Source organism: Lepus europaeus, chromosome 7 (assembly GCF_033115175.1).
Source record: "Lepus europaeus isolate LE1 chromosome 7, mLepTim1.pri, whole genome shotgun sequence".
NCBI lineage: Eukaryota > Metazoa > Chordata > Mammalia > Lagomorpha > Leporidae > Lepus > Lepus europaeus.
The window spans coordinates 66196102-66210630 of NC_084833.1; the positions used below are offsets into that span (position 1 = coordinate 66196102).

At 62.9% G+C, this 14529-nt stretch overlaps 1 protein-coding gene across 1 annotated transcript in view; it reads left to right on the forward strand.

Annotated features, from left to right (window-relative positions):
• The first annotated feature begins 3925 nt into the window (after window positions 1-3925).
• CAPN5 (calpain 5) overlaps window positions 3926-14529 on the forward strand; it is a 36068-nt gene continuing 25464 nt past the window's right edge. Inside the window, exons 1-2 of the mRNA XM_062196754.1 lie at window positions 3926-4125; window positions 11637-11768. Coding sequence (XP_062052738.1) covers window positions 3961-4125; window positions 11637-11768 — 297 coding nt within the window. The 5' untranslated portion in view covers window positions 3926-3960. The remainder of the gene's footprint in view (window positions 4126-11636; window positions 11769-14529) is intronic.

Below are 14529 nucleotides of genomic sequence, written 5' to 3' on the forward strand. Positions count from 1 at the left end.
TGGTTTCCAGCTGGTTCTCTGAGGATGACCTTGACTGCTCTGGGCCCTTTGTGGGCTGGCTTTGAGCCCCTCTTGCTGCCCATGTCCCATGGTCATTGAGATACCCCTGAGGCTGGGGCTGGCTCCATTTCACCAGCACTTAGAGGGGTCAGGGAGGCCAGGGACCCCGGTCTCGGCTCCTGCCTGCTGTGGGACCAGGGTCTCGCCCACTCCACTGATGACGTAGTACTTCTCAAGATAAACGGTCATCTATCTGCCATAAATGGAACACCACTCTGACTTTCTGTAAATGTAAAGTAACGGGAGGGATTGAAAAACATCAAATAAAAGTAAAAAAAAAAATAACACACAAAAATGCTGTTGCTTGGGGGAGCGCCCAGCCTAAGCCTGCTTCTTCCTCATTGGGTTGGAGGCAAGCAAGGGCCATGGGGAGTTGAAGGCATGCTGGACCCGACCGCGTGCCCCCTGGGAAAGAGTAGGCAGGCAGTGACGTTCTTACTGAGTTCATGCCGCGGTGTTAGCCGAGGCCCTGCCTCACGCAGCTTCGGTGGAACTCAGGGTCTGAGGCTTGGGATCCAGCTAACCAGCCATGGACTTTGGGTCAATGCCTTGATGTTCCCATCTGTAAAATGGGACTGAAACTCTCCCTCCTGTTTCTTTCCTGGCTTTTGTGGCTGTAACCCCCAGGGAAGCTCACAGGGGTCAGCTGCCTTCTCTGTAGCCTGCGCAGTGTGCGGTGTGGCCTGCCGGAACGGGAGTGCTTACTCCGCCCCGTGCTCGGCCAGGCTGGTCCGCCCCCTGTAGCAGCTCGGCCCCAGCCTCCCCTCTAAGGCTGGCATGGACTGCACTCCCTTAGGGCAGGCCAGGAGCAGAGGTCGCTTTCTTTCCATCTCAGAGGAGCCTTGCTGATGAACAGCAGCTCAGAGAGGTTCCTGAGTTGCCCAAGGATGCACAGCAGCTAAGTGGCACACCTGGGACTCAGACTTCTGCCGGCTTGACTCGTCTCCAAGAAGCCCCTGGGGGCGCTTTCCCAACCCCTTCACTCTGACCCTACTCTGCCTCCACTCTCAGACTGCAGGGCCTCCGCTGTCAGACCATGTTCCCCAGCCGTGCACGTCGGTGCCTCTGGGCCTTTGCTCGAGCCGTCCCCTTGCGCGGAAAGGTCTTCTCATCTACAGAGCAGTCAGCGGGCTTCTGTCTCCAGGCCCCTCCGGGTGGAACCTCCACAGTGAGCACTGCCCGCTCTGCCCCCTGGGTGTTGGCCACACGAGGCCACGGTGGCCCTGAGGCCAGGAACCAACCCTGGCTGCAGGAACCTCTGTGCCTGGCGGGCTCTGGAAGCTCACAGAGAACCCCAGATGCTGCTGGCCTGGGGGCACAGTCCTGGGGCCCAGCGCCTCCAGCAGCCGCCACGCCTTCTGCGGGGTGGTGTTTCATTGGATCCTCACGGGGGCCCGGCCCGGTAGCTCCTCCTTCCGGACAAGGACAGAGTGGACCAGAGAAGTGAGGGGGTCGTCCAGGCTCTCACTGCTTGTGTGAGCCCTGGGGAGCCAAAGCCGAGGTCCCTTTGCGGGCTGAGCAGGGCTGCCGCTGCCCCTCAGCCTGCCCGGTGGGGTGTGGGCATGGGCTGGCACTCAGGAATCAGGAAGAGGGAGGGAGCGCGAGGCCTGCTGGGAAGGGCCGGCCCTGCCTGCTGCAGTCTGGGTGCTGTGATCTGGAAAGCTGATCCCGCCCGGGAGGCCCTGCCATTCTTGGGGCTTGTTTGGCCATCTGTGCAGGACTTCCTCCTGCACGCCTGCTTGTTGGTTCGCTCAGCTCGGTCGCTGGGTCCCCTTCCTCCAGCACGGAGCCCAGAGATGCAGGGAGGAGGTGCACACAAGCTGCCCTGGAGGGCGTGCAGTGGGCCGGGGAGGTGGACAGGAGAGTGTGGATGGGGCACCGTGTACCTGTGTCCTGGAGTTCCTGGGACAGCCGAGGCAGAGGGTGCTTTGTAGGAGGAAGAGCATGTGCAAAGGCCCTGGGGAGAGTTTTAGTGACACCGCGAGGTGAAACACGGGGTGAAAACACAGGGTGAAAAAGCCAAGAAGACAGAGCGGGCCACACCCAAGGTCAGGCCCACAGAGGGGAGGCTCCGCAGTGGGAAGCAGGGCTTCCTGCCCCCTGTCCTGTCTGGGAGGGAGCAGAGCTCAGAGACAGGTGTGGGGTCTGTGAGCCCGGGCTCCCCGCCCCATGGCCCAGAGGGTGCAGTGAGAGGTGATCCTTGGGGTGCAGCAGGGCCGTGTGTGCAAGGCTCAGGGGCTGGAGGACCTGGTGTAAGAAGTTCAGGGTCGGGCCAGCACTGTGGCATAGTGGGTAGAGCCACTGCCTGCAGTGCCAACATCCCATACCATCCAGTTCAAGTCCTGGCTGCTCCACTTCTGATCCAGCTCTCTGCTATGGCCTGGGAAAGCAGCAGAAGATGGCCCAAGTCCTTGGCCCCTGCACCCACACAGGAGACCTGGAAGATGCTCCTGGCTCCTGGCTTTGGATTGGCCCAGCTCTGGCTGTTTCAGCCATCTGGGGAGTGATCCAGTGCATGGAAGACCTCTCTTTGCCTCTGCCTCTCTGTCTTCCAAATAAATAAAGAAATCTTAAAAAAAAAAAAAAAAAAAAAGAAGAGGAAGAAGTTCAGGGTTGGCTGGCGGCAGGGGTGAGGCTGGAGGGATGGAGGGTGGGGCGGGAGGGCTGGCTGAGTCCTCCCTGGGGTCTGGCACAGCTGAGCTTTCCCTTCTCAGTCCCCACCTCCCTCAGTCCTCCCCTGGATCCGACCCTCCAGGCATGGTCTAGGGAGCAGCCAGACCCTCGTTTTCCACCCGCTCGAGGCTCCGAAATACTGGAATCGCAAACCCTCATTTCTGGCTCCTGCTTTCAGCTTCTCTGATCTAATTCTTGCAGCTTAAATTGCTTCCCGAGCTGACCCTGCCAGGACCCGTGCTGCTAATGACTCCACGGTAACCGGGTGCCAGGAACCGGCTCTCCAGCCTCCCCCCACCTCCACTTCCCTCAGGCCTCTGAGGCTGGGGGCGGGGCGCAGGGCCACGGCCTCCCTGGGCAGAGAGGCAGCCAGAGAGGTTCAGTGGCTGAGGTCACGCAGCGTCAGGGCGGCCAGGGAGCAGGCCTTTGAGGATGTGGGGATGGAAATGAAGTGGCTGCAGGTGCAGCAGGGACCAAGCTGTGTGCCTGCCCCAGCCCTGCCGTCCTTCCAGGGGCAGAGAGAGGGCTCAGGCCGAGTGATCGTTCAGGGTCACCCAGCAGGTGAGCAGAGCGGGGAGTGGCAGGGACCGGGCATGGACGGGGCGTCGGTTCCCTCGCTTGGCCAGCCATGTGCACATCCACTGGTGCCGCGATGTGCCAGGCCCCGGTACTGCTCCTGTGCCGCTCCCTCACCAGAGACCTTCCCTGTCTGCGTCACCAGGTTTGTGTGGCTTTGCCTTTGGTCGTGAGCACGTGTGGCTCCCCAGGGAGCAAAGGGAGGCCCAGGGGCTGTGAGCCAGCTCCTTTCGGAATCAGAGGCATTGGCTGCAAAGGTGCGGCGAGGGAGGATGACGGGGCCATGCCGTGAGCTGTGGCGTGGCCACGTGCCGCTCTCTCCCGTGGCTGTGGTGCCAGCCAGGGACCGGCAGGGGCCGGCCCCTTGTCTGATTCAGATGGGGGCCAGCTGGTGGTGGGGTGGGAGTGGGGGAGGACAAACAAGGGAGGGGGGCAGGTGAGGGCCTCAGAAACAGAAGCAGGCTGCAGAGCCAGGCCAGTGCGTGCCGCCCCCACTCTGCCATGCACAGCGGTGAGCCTGCGGGCGGGCCGGGCCCCTCTCCCAGCTGCCTTCCTTGCCTGGGTGATGGTGGGGAGGGAGCACGGGGCCTGATGTCCCTCACCTCGCCTCCTGCAGGTGCTCCCGGCGCCCGGCCCGGGCCAGCGGCCACCATGTTCTCGTGTGTAAAGGCCTATGAGGAGCAGAACTACGCGACCCTGAAGCGGGGCTGCCTGCGCAGGAGGGTGCTCTTCGAGGACCCCCACTTCCCCGCCACCGACGACTCGCTCTACTATAAGGCCACCCCGGGGCCAGCCGTCAGGTGGAAGCGGCCCAAGGTGAGTGCCAGGGCTGGGGTGCAGGGACACCCGCTGGGCTCTGAGCGCCCAGGAAGCAGAGCAGCCATGGCTGAGCCCCTGGCTGCGGGCTTTGGTTTGCCGGGAGGGGGCCAGGCCCCCATCCCCTGGCCGGCACTATCCAGCCAGGCCGCTTCCTCCCAGGGGAGACGGGGCAGGGACCCTCTCCCTCCAAGTCACTTGTGGGATCATGATGAGGTGACTTGGGTGTGGCTTTATTTTTCAGTAAGAAATAGAGTCAAGTTCAAGTGCAAGGGAGTTACTTTCCTGACTGTTACTGTGATGATTTGGAAATAGTCATTTGCTGTGTGAAGAGTGTTTATGATGGTGATTAGTCAATAATGTGTGTAATAAAAAATAATGGTGCATCCCCTCGTAAGGTTGTGGTGAGGATTAAAAGAGGGAGCGTGTGGAGGGCTTGGCACGGAGCCGGGCACCCGCCCCGAGGCTGGAGTGTGCCAGGCTGAAACGTGCTGCCCTGCAGTGTGATTTTATCCTCTCTCTCTCCCCCCTGAGAGGTAGAGACAGAGACAGAGAGGTCTTCCTTCTGCTGATTCACCCCCAAATGCCCACAGATGCTGGAGCAGAGCCAGGCTGAAGCCAGGAGCCAGGAGCTTCTTCCAGGTCTCCCATGCGGGTGCAGGGGCCCAAGCACTTGGGCCATCTCCTGCTGCTTTCCCAGGCCATTAGCAGGGAGCTGGATTGGAAGCAGAGCAGCTGAAACTTAAACTGGCGCCCATATGGGATGCTGGAGGCACAGACGATAGCTTAACCTGTTGTACCACAGCACTGGCCCTCAGGAAGCCAATTACCATGAGCCGGCACTGCTGCCTCCCAGGGTCTGCAGGAAGCTGGAGCCAGGTGTTGAACCCAGGCTGTCGCATATGGATCAAGGGTGTCTTAACCACGAGGCCAAATCCCCACCCTGATTTTGTCCTCTTGAACCCCCGTTCCTGGGTGTGAGAGCGGGCTGGGGAGGGTTCTGCTGCTGGGCCTGTGGGCCCTGCCCGGGCTGGGGGCCTGGCTGGCAGGGAGGCTGCTGGAGGTGGCCTGCTCAGCCCCTCCCCAGGTCCCCAGCGGTGCCTGTGCCACTGTGAGTGTGTCGCACAGAAGGGACTCTGCCGCCAAGGCCGTGCTGGACCAGGACACCCAGGGCTGAGGGGAGGCTGTGGGTCCCACCGCCCAGTCCTCGGGAAGGCGCACAGTGCGTGGAGACCCTCAGGCCGGGCCCCAGGTTCCTCCGGGCAGTGGCAGTGCAGTGGGGACACGGGGCGCTCGGCCCTTGCTCTAAGAGCAGCAGGAGCCATAGAAGGCCAGGCTCTCAGCCGTGTGTGGCTTGGCTGGGTTCACATGGTCCAAAGCTCCCCCTGGCCAGCAGAGGGGACTCAGGCCGCTGGGGAACCACAGTGAGTAATGGGCGGGGCGTACTGATGGCAAGTCCCTTCCAACTCGGTTGTCCTTTGGGTTTTCTTGGACTGAGGGTTAGAGAAAGAAATGGCCACCTGGGATCTGCCCCCGGGTGGCCGGCAGAGGTTGGTGAGGACCCCAGCGTCTTAGCTCCTGGGCCTGCCCCCTGCCTCCAGCTCAGGGGCCCCTGTGCCTGTGCCCTCAGCCCCTGAGCCGTGCGTAGAATCTCTGACCCCAGCACTGGGTCTCGAGCACTCCCTAGAGCCTCCTGGCCTGGCCACACAAGTCCTGCCTCTCCGGCCCCTACTCCTATGCCTTCCTCCTCCTCCTTTGTGAGGTGGGTGGGGGAGGAGGCTAGCCTCAAAGGGCCTCTGTGAGGCTGTGGGTGCGGTGGGGAGCTGAGGGCGCGGGGAGGAGCCGTAGCCACTGGAGCTCTTTGCTGTCCTCGCTCTGACCCCTTGCGGCCCTCTGCTGGCCGCCCCTGCCTTCCAGCGGTCTCCTGGACGTTTTAGGTCTTGGTTCGGGAAGGCGGCTGGTGAGGCCCAGCTGTGGCAGATGCCAGGAGGCAATGCAGGCGGGCTGTGTGTCCTGGTGGAGTCGCCTGCCATCTCTGAGCCTCTTCCCTTGCGGGTGCGAGAGTCCCACCACACCTGCTCTCTTCGCTGCCTTCCCTGCTGGCCCCTTTGTGGGCAGGGCCACAGCACAGGAGCAGGGCTGCCCTGCCTGGGACGTGGAGGCAGGTGCCGGTGTGCGGGGTGGGTGGCAGTTGAGGGGGCCCAGCAGTAGGGGGACCAGCTTCTGGTGGGGAGCAGCATGAGGCCGGGCGCGGGCTGGCCCTCGGTGGCTGAGGAGGGGAGAGCAGGTGGAGCAGGGCACGCGTGGTGTGCTCCACACTGTGGCTGCCGCACAGCTGAGAACTCACGTGGGCAGTGCTTGCAGGAGCTGGCAGGCCCTGCCCAGGCGGCGCCGACAGGAAATCAAGTCTGTCATGGCAAGGGTGGGGAAGGATGACCCGCGGGCGACCATTAACTCCCAGCTGCTTGCCCCTGGCCAGCGAGAGCGGACTTTGGCCTGAGGCAGCTGGGTTTCCAGGGATCCCCGCCTCCGGCACCTGCCTGCGAAGTGCAGGGAACCAGTGAGTCTCCTCCCGCCGCCTGCTAGCTGCTCTCTCTGGTGGTTGTGACCCCTGTGTTCTTGGAGGATCTCTTGGGCCAGCCCCTTGCCTTCCTTACTCCCCAAGTGGAAAGAGGAGCCTGGCTTTTATGTAGTTATTTATTTTTAAATTTATTTATGGAAGCCAGGAGTCAGGAACTCCTTCTGGGTCCCCCATGTAGGTGCAGGGATACAAACACTTGGCCCATCCTCTGCTGCTTTCCCAGGTGCATTAGCAGGGAGCTGGATGGAAAGTGGAGCAGCCAGGACATGAACCGGTGCCCACGTGGGAAGCGGCATCGCAGTCAGAGGCTTTACTCGCTGTGCCGTGCCGGCCCCCAGGGGCCCTGGTTTTTAAGCCAGGTGGACTCAGCTCCGGCTTTGGCCCTGCCTTACTGGAGGCCTGACCTTGAAGGAGACCTTTTCCCTGCCTGGGCCTTGGCTTGTTCATCTGTGTGGGGAGAGTCATCCTTGCCCGTGACAGTCTCTGGAGGTTCAGACTGGAGGTGGCGGTGGCGTCTGGCTCAGGGAGGCAGGTGACAAGCTGCAGTCCCCTCCTGCCCAGCGCCTGTCCTGCCTGGAATGTCCCTTCTCTTTCTGGCCCTGCAGGTGCCACCGGGACACCTGCCCCAGCCCACGCCCCATTGCCCTGCAGGCCCATTGTTTTGTTGGTCCCAGGATGGCAAACATCTCCCAGCCTCCCTCACAGGCCCAGCAAGGAAGTAAGAGAAGAAAAGGCACAGTCAGGGAGGCCTGGGAGCCCTGGGGCATCCTGAGGGCGTGGACAGGAGCCACCTGCCTCCTCCCTCTGGCCCAGGGGTCACCTGTTATCCTGGGGGGGCAAGGTGTACCCCCATGTCTGGACATGAGCCCAGCGGTCCTTGTGGGAACACCGTTGGGGGTCCTAGAGCCTCGCAGAGTTCCCCCGAGGCAGCCTGGTGGCCGCCAGCGCTGCCCCCCACCGCCCCCCCCACCCCTGCCTGGGCTCTAGCTTGCTAAGCCGTCTCCTGGCAAAGGCCCTGCTCCTTGCCTGGGTGTTGTATGCTATGATCCTGGCAGCAGGGGGCGCCCAGCTGTCTGGGCCCCTGTCCCCCCCAGGACAACATGCAGTGGCATCAGGGAGCCCTCTGACAGGTGGCCCAGAGGGAGGAGAGGAGCCAGTGGGGCTGTGGGGGAGGGCGGCTGCAGGGCGAGCGTGAGACCACCCCCTTGCCTTCCTGTCCCATGCAGAGGTCCCACTGCCTTCTCCAGCCTCAGTTTCCTCAACTGCCTGATTGCCTCCCTCTGTGATCTGAGATTCTAGGAGGGCGGTGGCAGTGGGCAGGTGGGGGAAGGTGGATTGTCAGGAGGGAGTGGGGGAGGGCGGATGAACTCTGCAGGTGCAGCGCCGGTGGCTCCCTGCTTGCCGCATTCCTGTTTGTGCACCAGGCTGGCACCAAGTTCCCTTTGTGCACAGAAGGAGTGGGTTAGGCTGTGGCCTGCAGGCCGGTGGAGCCGGTCTAACGGGCTGGGAGGCCGGGGCAGAGGACAGGAGGTGACTGCAGGTGCAGAAGCCTGTGCCCTAGAGGTATGCTGACCGGAGCGCTCGCCTCCTAGGCCTTGGTGTGGCTTGGCCCCAGGATCCCAGCGGGCCCTCAACCAGCACAGTCCTGAGTGCCAGTTTGTCTTCCGTTCCCCCTGGGGATCCTGCCAAGTCCTGCTTAGCTGGAGGAGGGCGGAGTTGGCCCATGCTGTGTCCCGGAGCCCGCAGGCTGGCAGGGGGTGATGGATGGGAACACAGGTGCCCAGGAGGATCGAGAGAGGCAGCATCAGACTCCGGGTGTGGCCTCTGGAGTGCCCATGCCCTCCTTAGCCCCCCTGCCCGCTGGCCTGCTCCGTGCAGCCTCCTGGCCTCCTGCTGTCACCGCTCTGCTCACGTGGGAGGTCAGGATCCGGCCCTGTCTGGTCAGGTGCCCTGGTGTTAGCAGTGAGCTCCTGGGCTTCTCCCGACCCTCCGTCTTGCACAGCCTCGGCTGGGCTGGGGGCAGGTGTGGCGGACAGGCCACTTGGTCACCCACCTGGCTGCTCCAGAGCGAGACTCCTGAGCTTGTACCTCAGTCCACCTCTTCCTGGGTTGCTCTGGACGAGTGTTCTAGGCTCTCTGTGCCTCAGCTTTTACACCTGTGAGCAGAGGATGCTGGTGGTGTTCCCCCTCCCCCCCCCAAACCATGGTTTTGTACAGCCAGGCCCGCCACGGGTGGCCAGTTCTTGTGGACTGTTTCTGTGATTGTCCCTTGAGAGTTGCCCCACGAGGCCTTTGGATGCTGCTACTGGCCTCCAGTGGATTCTCTGGGCTGGAGCTGGCGAGCCCGGACCCCTGTGCAGCAGGAACCCCAGGCCACGTCTCCTCCTGGGAAGCCTGATGTCCCCGGTGCCTACCCTGCCACAGCGAGTCGGGGCGATGGAGCCCCCAAGCCCTGACTCCCTGGCTGGTCTCTCTCTCACAGGCTGGAGAAACACACAGGGCACAGCTGGGGCCACCGAGTCTGCCACACAGGTGTGTCCTGGCTGTGGTGCCCCAGGCAAAGGCTGGAAGAGCTGGGATCCAGCCCCTCTGTGTGTCTACTTCCTTCCCTGGTGACCCCTCCTCTGTAGAGGGGGGCAGCTGCCTCTGTGTTCCAGGGCACTGGCTGAGAGCATCAGAAGCAGAGGGTGCTTTGAAGACCCCTTTCCCACATCCCGCAGGCCTGGGGACCCCGGCAGGGGCGTCCCTCCCCATGGCACGAGTGTCTGGAGTCCTCTTTGCCACCCACCCTGCCTGCCTTCCTGGCCTCCCAGGCAGATGCCAAGTCATGGCTGGCTGTGGCTGAGACTGGGCTGGGTGTGGCCAGGACTGGGAGATAAGATAAGGAGCCCAGGGAGGCCCGTGGCTTGCTGAGGCTCGGCCTTGGGACAGATGCTGCTGGCGATACCCAGCAGACCCATGCTCTGGGGAAGCTGTCCTGCAGTCCAAGCGGACAGGAGGGGTCAGGAGCCACCCATGTGCTCAGGGGACTTGGGGTCCTCTCTCTGGCCCTGGGCAGAGGAGCCCCAAGCACCTGCGTGAGCACTCGGGGCCCTTTGTCCCATCTCCCTGCTGCATGCTCCGCCTCCCTGGTCTGATCTGATCTGTGGAGGTCTCCCACAGCCCCGCAGGGATAGCTGTCCAGCTCCTTTGCACAACTGGGGCAACAGAGGCACAGAGAGGTTGAGCCACAGGTCCAGGGTTGCACAGCCAGTAAAGGGGGATCAGGAATTTGAATTCCAGCGTCCTGACTCTGCTGCCCTCTGCTGGCCGCCTGCAGTAGTCCGTAAGTCACTCCTGGACTTGAACTAGCCCAGGAGCACCTGCTGAGGAGGAGACACGCAGAGGCGTGCGATATCCTCCCAGGGTTGCATGGCTAAGCATGTCAGCCTCTCCCCTGTAGGATGGACATATTGCCCACCTCCCATGGCCAAGGCTGGATTGATTGTGGTGCCTGGCACGCGGAAGGTCAGTCTCCGTAATCCCCCACACGGGAAGGGGGGGTGGAGGGAAGATGCTGGAGCCGAGTGGCCCCTGCAGGCCCAAGCAGAGACCTGCATGCCCAGGGAGAGGGAGCATCCCACTTTGCGGTAGCCCGCCACAGCCTGCAGTCCTGGCAGGGGCTCAGGGAGCTCTGGAGGTGGCTCTGGGCCAGGCAAGGGGCCGAGCTGGGCACTTCTGCCGCTCCTGCAGGCATCTGACAGCTGCTAGCCCCGGGCCCAGAGTGAGCCGTTAACGGCTGTGGGGATGCCAGGTGAGCTGACCCAGCCCGGGGAGGGCATAGCGTCCGAGCATCTGAAAGTGTCAACAGCCATCCAGGGTCACGGCCGAGTGCTGGGCACTTTACAAACACCGATTGCTCAGAAAGCGGAAGGAACACGGCTTTGTGGGGGAGGAGGCCTGGCAGAGGGCTCGCTGGGCCTCATCCTCTGGCCTGGAGCCCGAGCCATGTTGGGCTCACTCCGGAGTGCTGCTCCCGGGGACTTTTAAGGAAGTAACCCCTAACGCATGAAGAGGTGGGGAGCCCAGGCCCCAGCACCTTGGGCAGCAACTGACCCCAGAGCCTAGCATGGCAGGCAGAGCAAGGGGCTTCTGGGAGCGAGGACAGGCTGGGCCTGAGGGCTGCCCGGAGGGCATGAGTCCTTGCCCAGCCCTGGCTGCCACACCGCGTCCTGTGCTCAGCGCCTTGGGCCATACCTGCCAGTCCCCACAGAAAACCAAAAGGAGTTTCTGGCGACACGTGTTTGCTGCAGGGGTTATGACAGCCCTTGGGACACCCACATCCCATATCCTAGTGCCTGGGTTCAAGTCCTGGCTCCACTGGGAGGCAGCTGAAGGTGACTCAACCACTTGGGGTCCTGCCACCCACGTGGGAGACCCGGATGGAGCTCCAGGCTCCTGGCTTCAGCTGGCCCAGTCATAGTCACTGTGGGCATTTGGAGAATGAACCAGCAGATGAGTGTTATCTCTGTGTCTCTTTGCCTTTCAAATCAATCCATTTGAAAATATTTTAAAATTCCTTTTTTTGCTGCATTGGGGCATTTGCGTGTTATGTGCCATTGTCAAGTCAATGCTGCCTTCCCCATGCATACAATGGAATGGCGGCCTGCACCCCGCCTGCCTCTCCCTGACCAAGGTGCTGGGGGCTGGCTGGTCGGGAGGACCAGCAAGGGTAGGAGGATGGTGGGGACCCCGGGGCCAGCCTCCTGGTGTCCTGCTACACTTTCTGGTCACTGCCAGAAGAACCTTCTCTGGCCAGGGAAGGACAGTCCAGGCCAGCCCAGGAGAGGCTGGGTTTGGGCAGCAGGGGTCCACGTAAGGGCCCCAGGTCATGGGGGAGGCGGGCAAGCCCCACACTGACCACGAAGCCTCATGGCCACCCTCCCTGCAGGACATCTGCGAGGACCCGCGCCTCTTCGTGGACGGCATCAGCTCCCACGACCTGCACCAGGGCCAGGTGGGCAACTGCTGGTTTGTGGCGGCCTGCTCGTCCCTCGCCTCCCGTGAGTCCCTGTGGCAGAAGGTGAGTGCGGGGGTGGGGTCGGGGCGGGGTGGGGTGGAGCTGCCTGGCTGGCACCAGACAGGTGGCCCTGAACATGGCAGATGTGCCAGAGCTGGCTGGGGAGTGGCCCTGGGGCCCCTAGTACCGGCCCAGCAGCATCGCCTTCCCTCGCTCACCAACTGTGTGTGCCCAGGAGCAGGTCCGGGGATCTGTGCGGCCCCAGGCTCCCGAGGTGGGTCCGTCATGTCCCCTGCACAGTTCAGTGGCCCCAGAGCCCCTTGGCAGGAGATACACCTGTGAAATGTGGAAGCTGCCTGCCTGGGTTCAGGGTGGAGACCCCACCAGTGGCCTGCTGTGGGATTTGGGCCAGTCGCTGTCTCCCTCTGGAGGCTACCCGGTGGTTCAGCAGTGCCTGCTGGTGTTCCAGACCAGGGCCAAGGCTTGGGCTGGAAAGGGCAGGCTCTGGTCTGTCCCTCTGCCCTGGCGTGGCAGCAGGGCCATTAAATGCAGTGCTCAGGGCTGCCCTCCCCGGGAGGCGAGGAGGCTGACAAGGACACCTAGATCACACTCCAGCCAGTGCCCCTGGTCCCTTCCTGCCCTGCGAAGGGCGGGCAGCAGGACTTGAGAGCCTCACAGGCTGCGGTTCGAGCCCCAGCTTCCCCACTTGGTAGCCCTGTTACTGGCTTCAGGTTGCTCAGTCTGCAGACTCCGGATCTGCCTCTCGGGGAGGTACGCGGGCACGGCAAGATGGGGTCTGTCGGGTGCCTGGCCAGCGTAAGACCTGGCGCCCGGGCTGCCCGGGCCAGCACTAGCTCATCCGCCATCATTTGTCAGGGGCTCCCTGCAGGCCGGTGGGAGGGGCAGGGGGAGTTTCTCCTTGTCCTCTGAGGCACCCCTCGCCAGCAGGGGGAGCTGTGCCCTTGGCTGGGGTGACACTGGTTGGTGCCCTGTTCTCATGTCTTTTGCATGGCAGTGCCACCTCAGGGAGCATCCCTGGGGCCTGGCCCCTGCTGGTCCTGTGTGGGTCGGGCAGCTGCAGGCCCAAGGACCTGGGGCCTCAGCAGAGGCCACGGCTGTAGTCTGCAGACGGCTGGGCCTGGGGCGGCCGAGCTGGGGCTCCTCCACCAGAGTCATCTGGCATCCTTACACTGGGGGGCGCAAGGCCTGGTGCTGCTCTCTGGTGTGAGGCTTCCCCTACTCTCTGGCTTCCTTCCAGCCTCCGGCTCCATTCTCTGGGCCCCAGCTGAGAGCTAGGTCGGGGCTCGGTCTGGGCCTGGAGGGGACCCGTGGGAATTCTGTCGGGCCGGCCCCCACCGCCTGGCCTGCCCTGTAATTACCTGTTTACCTGCCATCTCCCCTCCGAGGTAAGCTCCCCGCAGGCCGGCCCGGCCCAGCTCACGGCTGCCTGCTGAGCCAAGCAGGGCCCTGGCGTGGGGAAGGCTCCGGAGAGTTGTGGGCACGGCCGCCCTCCCTACACGGTCAGTGCCAGCTCCCAGGCAGAAGCGCCACAGCCCTCCCAGGGCCTGCAGGGGGTGCGGCCCACCCCTTGGAGCGGCCTGGGTGTTAGCAGAGGGACCCTGCCCTGGCCACAGGCAGTCCCCTGCTGAGCCTCGTAGCCAGGAAGAGGCCGCAGACCCCTAGGGAGCCTGGGGCTGATGCTGTGCGACCTTCAGCGGGGCTGCTGCTCTCTCTGGCTGAAGGTTCCTCCTGCGGGGCTCTGGGGCCCTGTCCTGGGCCGGCCCCCGGAGGCTAGGGCAGAGCGGGGTGCTCTTGGCTAATTGCACTCCACCTCCGGGTGCTGCTGCGGTGACAGCCCTGGGGACTGAAGGGAGGCCCTGGGGAGCTCATTAAGGCACCTCGTGCCCCTGCCGTCCCTGGTGAGACCCTGTTTGTTGTTGCCCCTCCTGTTCCCGGCCTGTTGCCCTGCAGGTTTCTCCCTGGTAGGGCAGGGGTGGGCGGGGATCGCTCAGCCCGCCCTGCGGCCCTGCTTCCCCACCTGGACACACACGCCTCCACCTTCCGGAAGTCACTTTAACAAATATATTTATTTATTTGAAGGGCAAAGTGACAGAGAGAGAAAGAGAGCCAGATCTGCCATCTACTGGTTCATTCCCCAAATGGCTGCTATAGTCGGGGCTGGGCCAGCCAAAGCCAGGAGCCAGGAATTCATCCAGGTCTCCCACATGCCTTCCCAGTCCTGCCAGCAGGGAGCTGGATCGGAAGCAGAGCAGCTGGGACTCAAAACCGGTACTGCAGTGTGGACTCAGGCATCAAGGGCAGTGGCTAAACCTATTGTGCAACCCCGGCCCACGAAGACACCTCTTTGCTCCTGGTCCTGGAGGTGGCCCAGGGTTTGGGCACAGGATTCAAAGCGAGCCAGACCTGGCTAGGTCCCCTGCCATGTGATTGGGCAGATCACTCCTCTTTTTTTTTTTTTTTAAAAGATTTATTTATTTGAAAGGCAGAGTTACAGAGAAGCAGAGGCAGAGAGAGAGAGAGAGAGAGAGAGAGAGAGAGGTGTTCCATCTGCTGGTTCACTCCCCAATTGACTGCAATGGCCAGAGCAGCACCGATCTGAAGCCAGGCTTCTTCCAGGTCTCCCACGTGGGTACAGGGGCCCAAGGACTTGGGCCATCTTCTACTGCTTTCCCAGGCCATAGCAGAGAGCTGGATGGGAAGTGGAGCAGCCGGGACTAGAACCGGCATCCATATGGGATGGCGGCACTGCAGGCGGCAGCTTTACCATCTTCGCCACAGTGCCATCCCCTACTCCTCTTCTTGG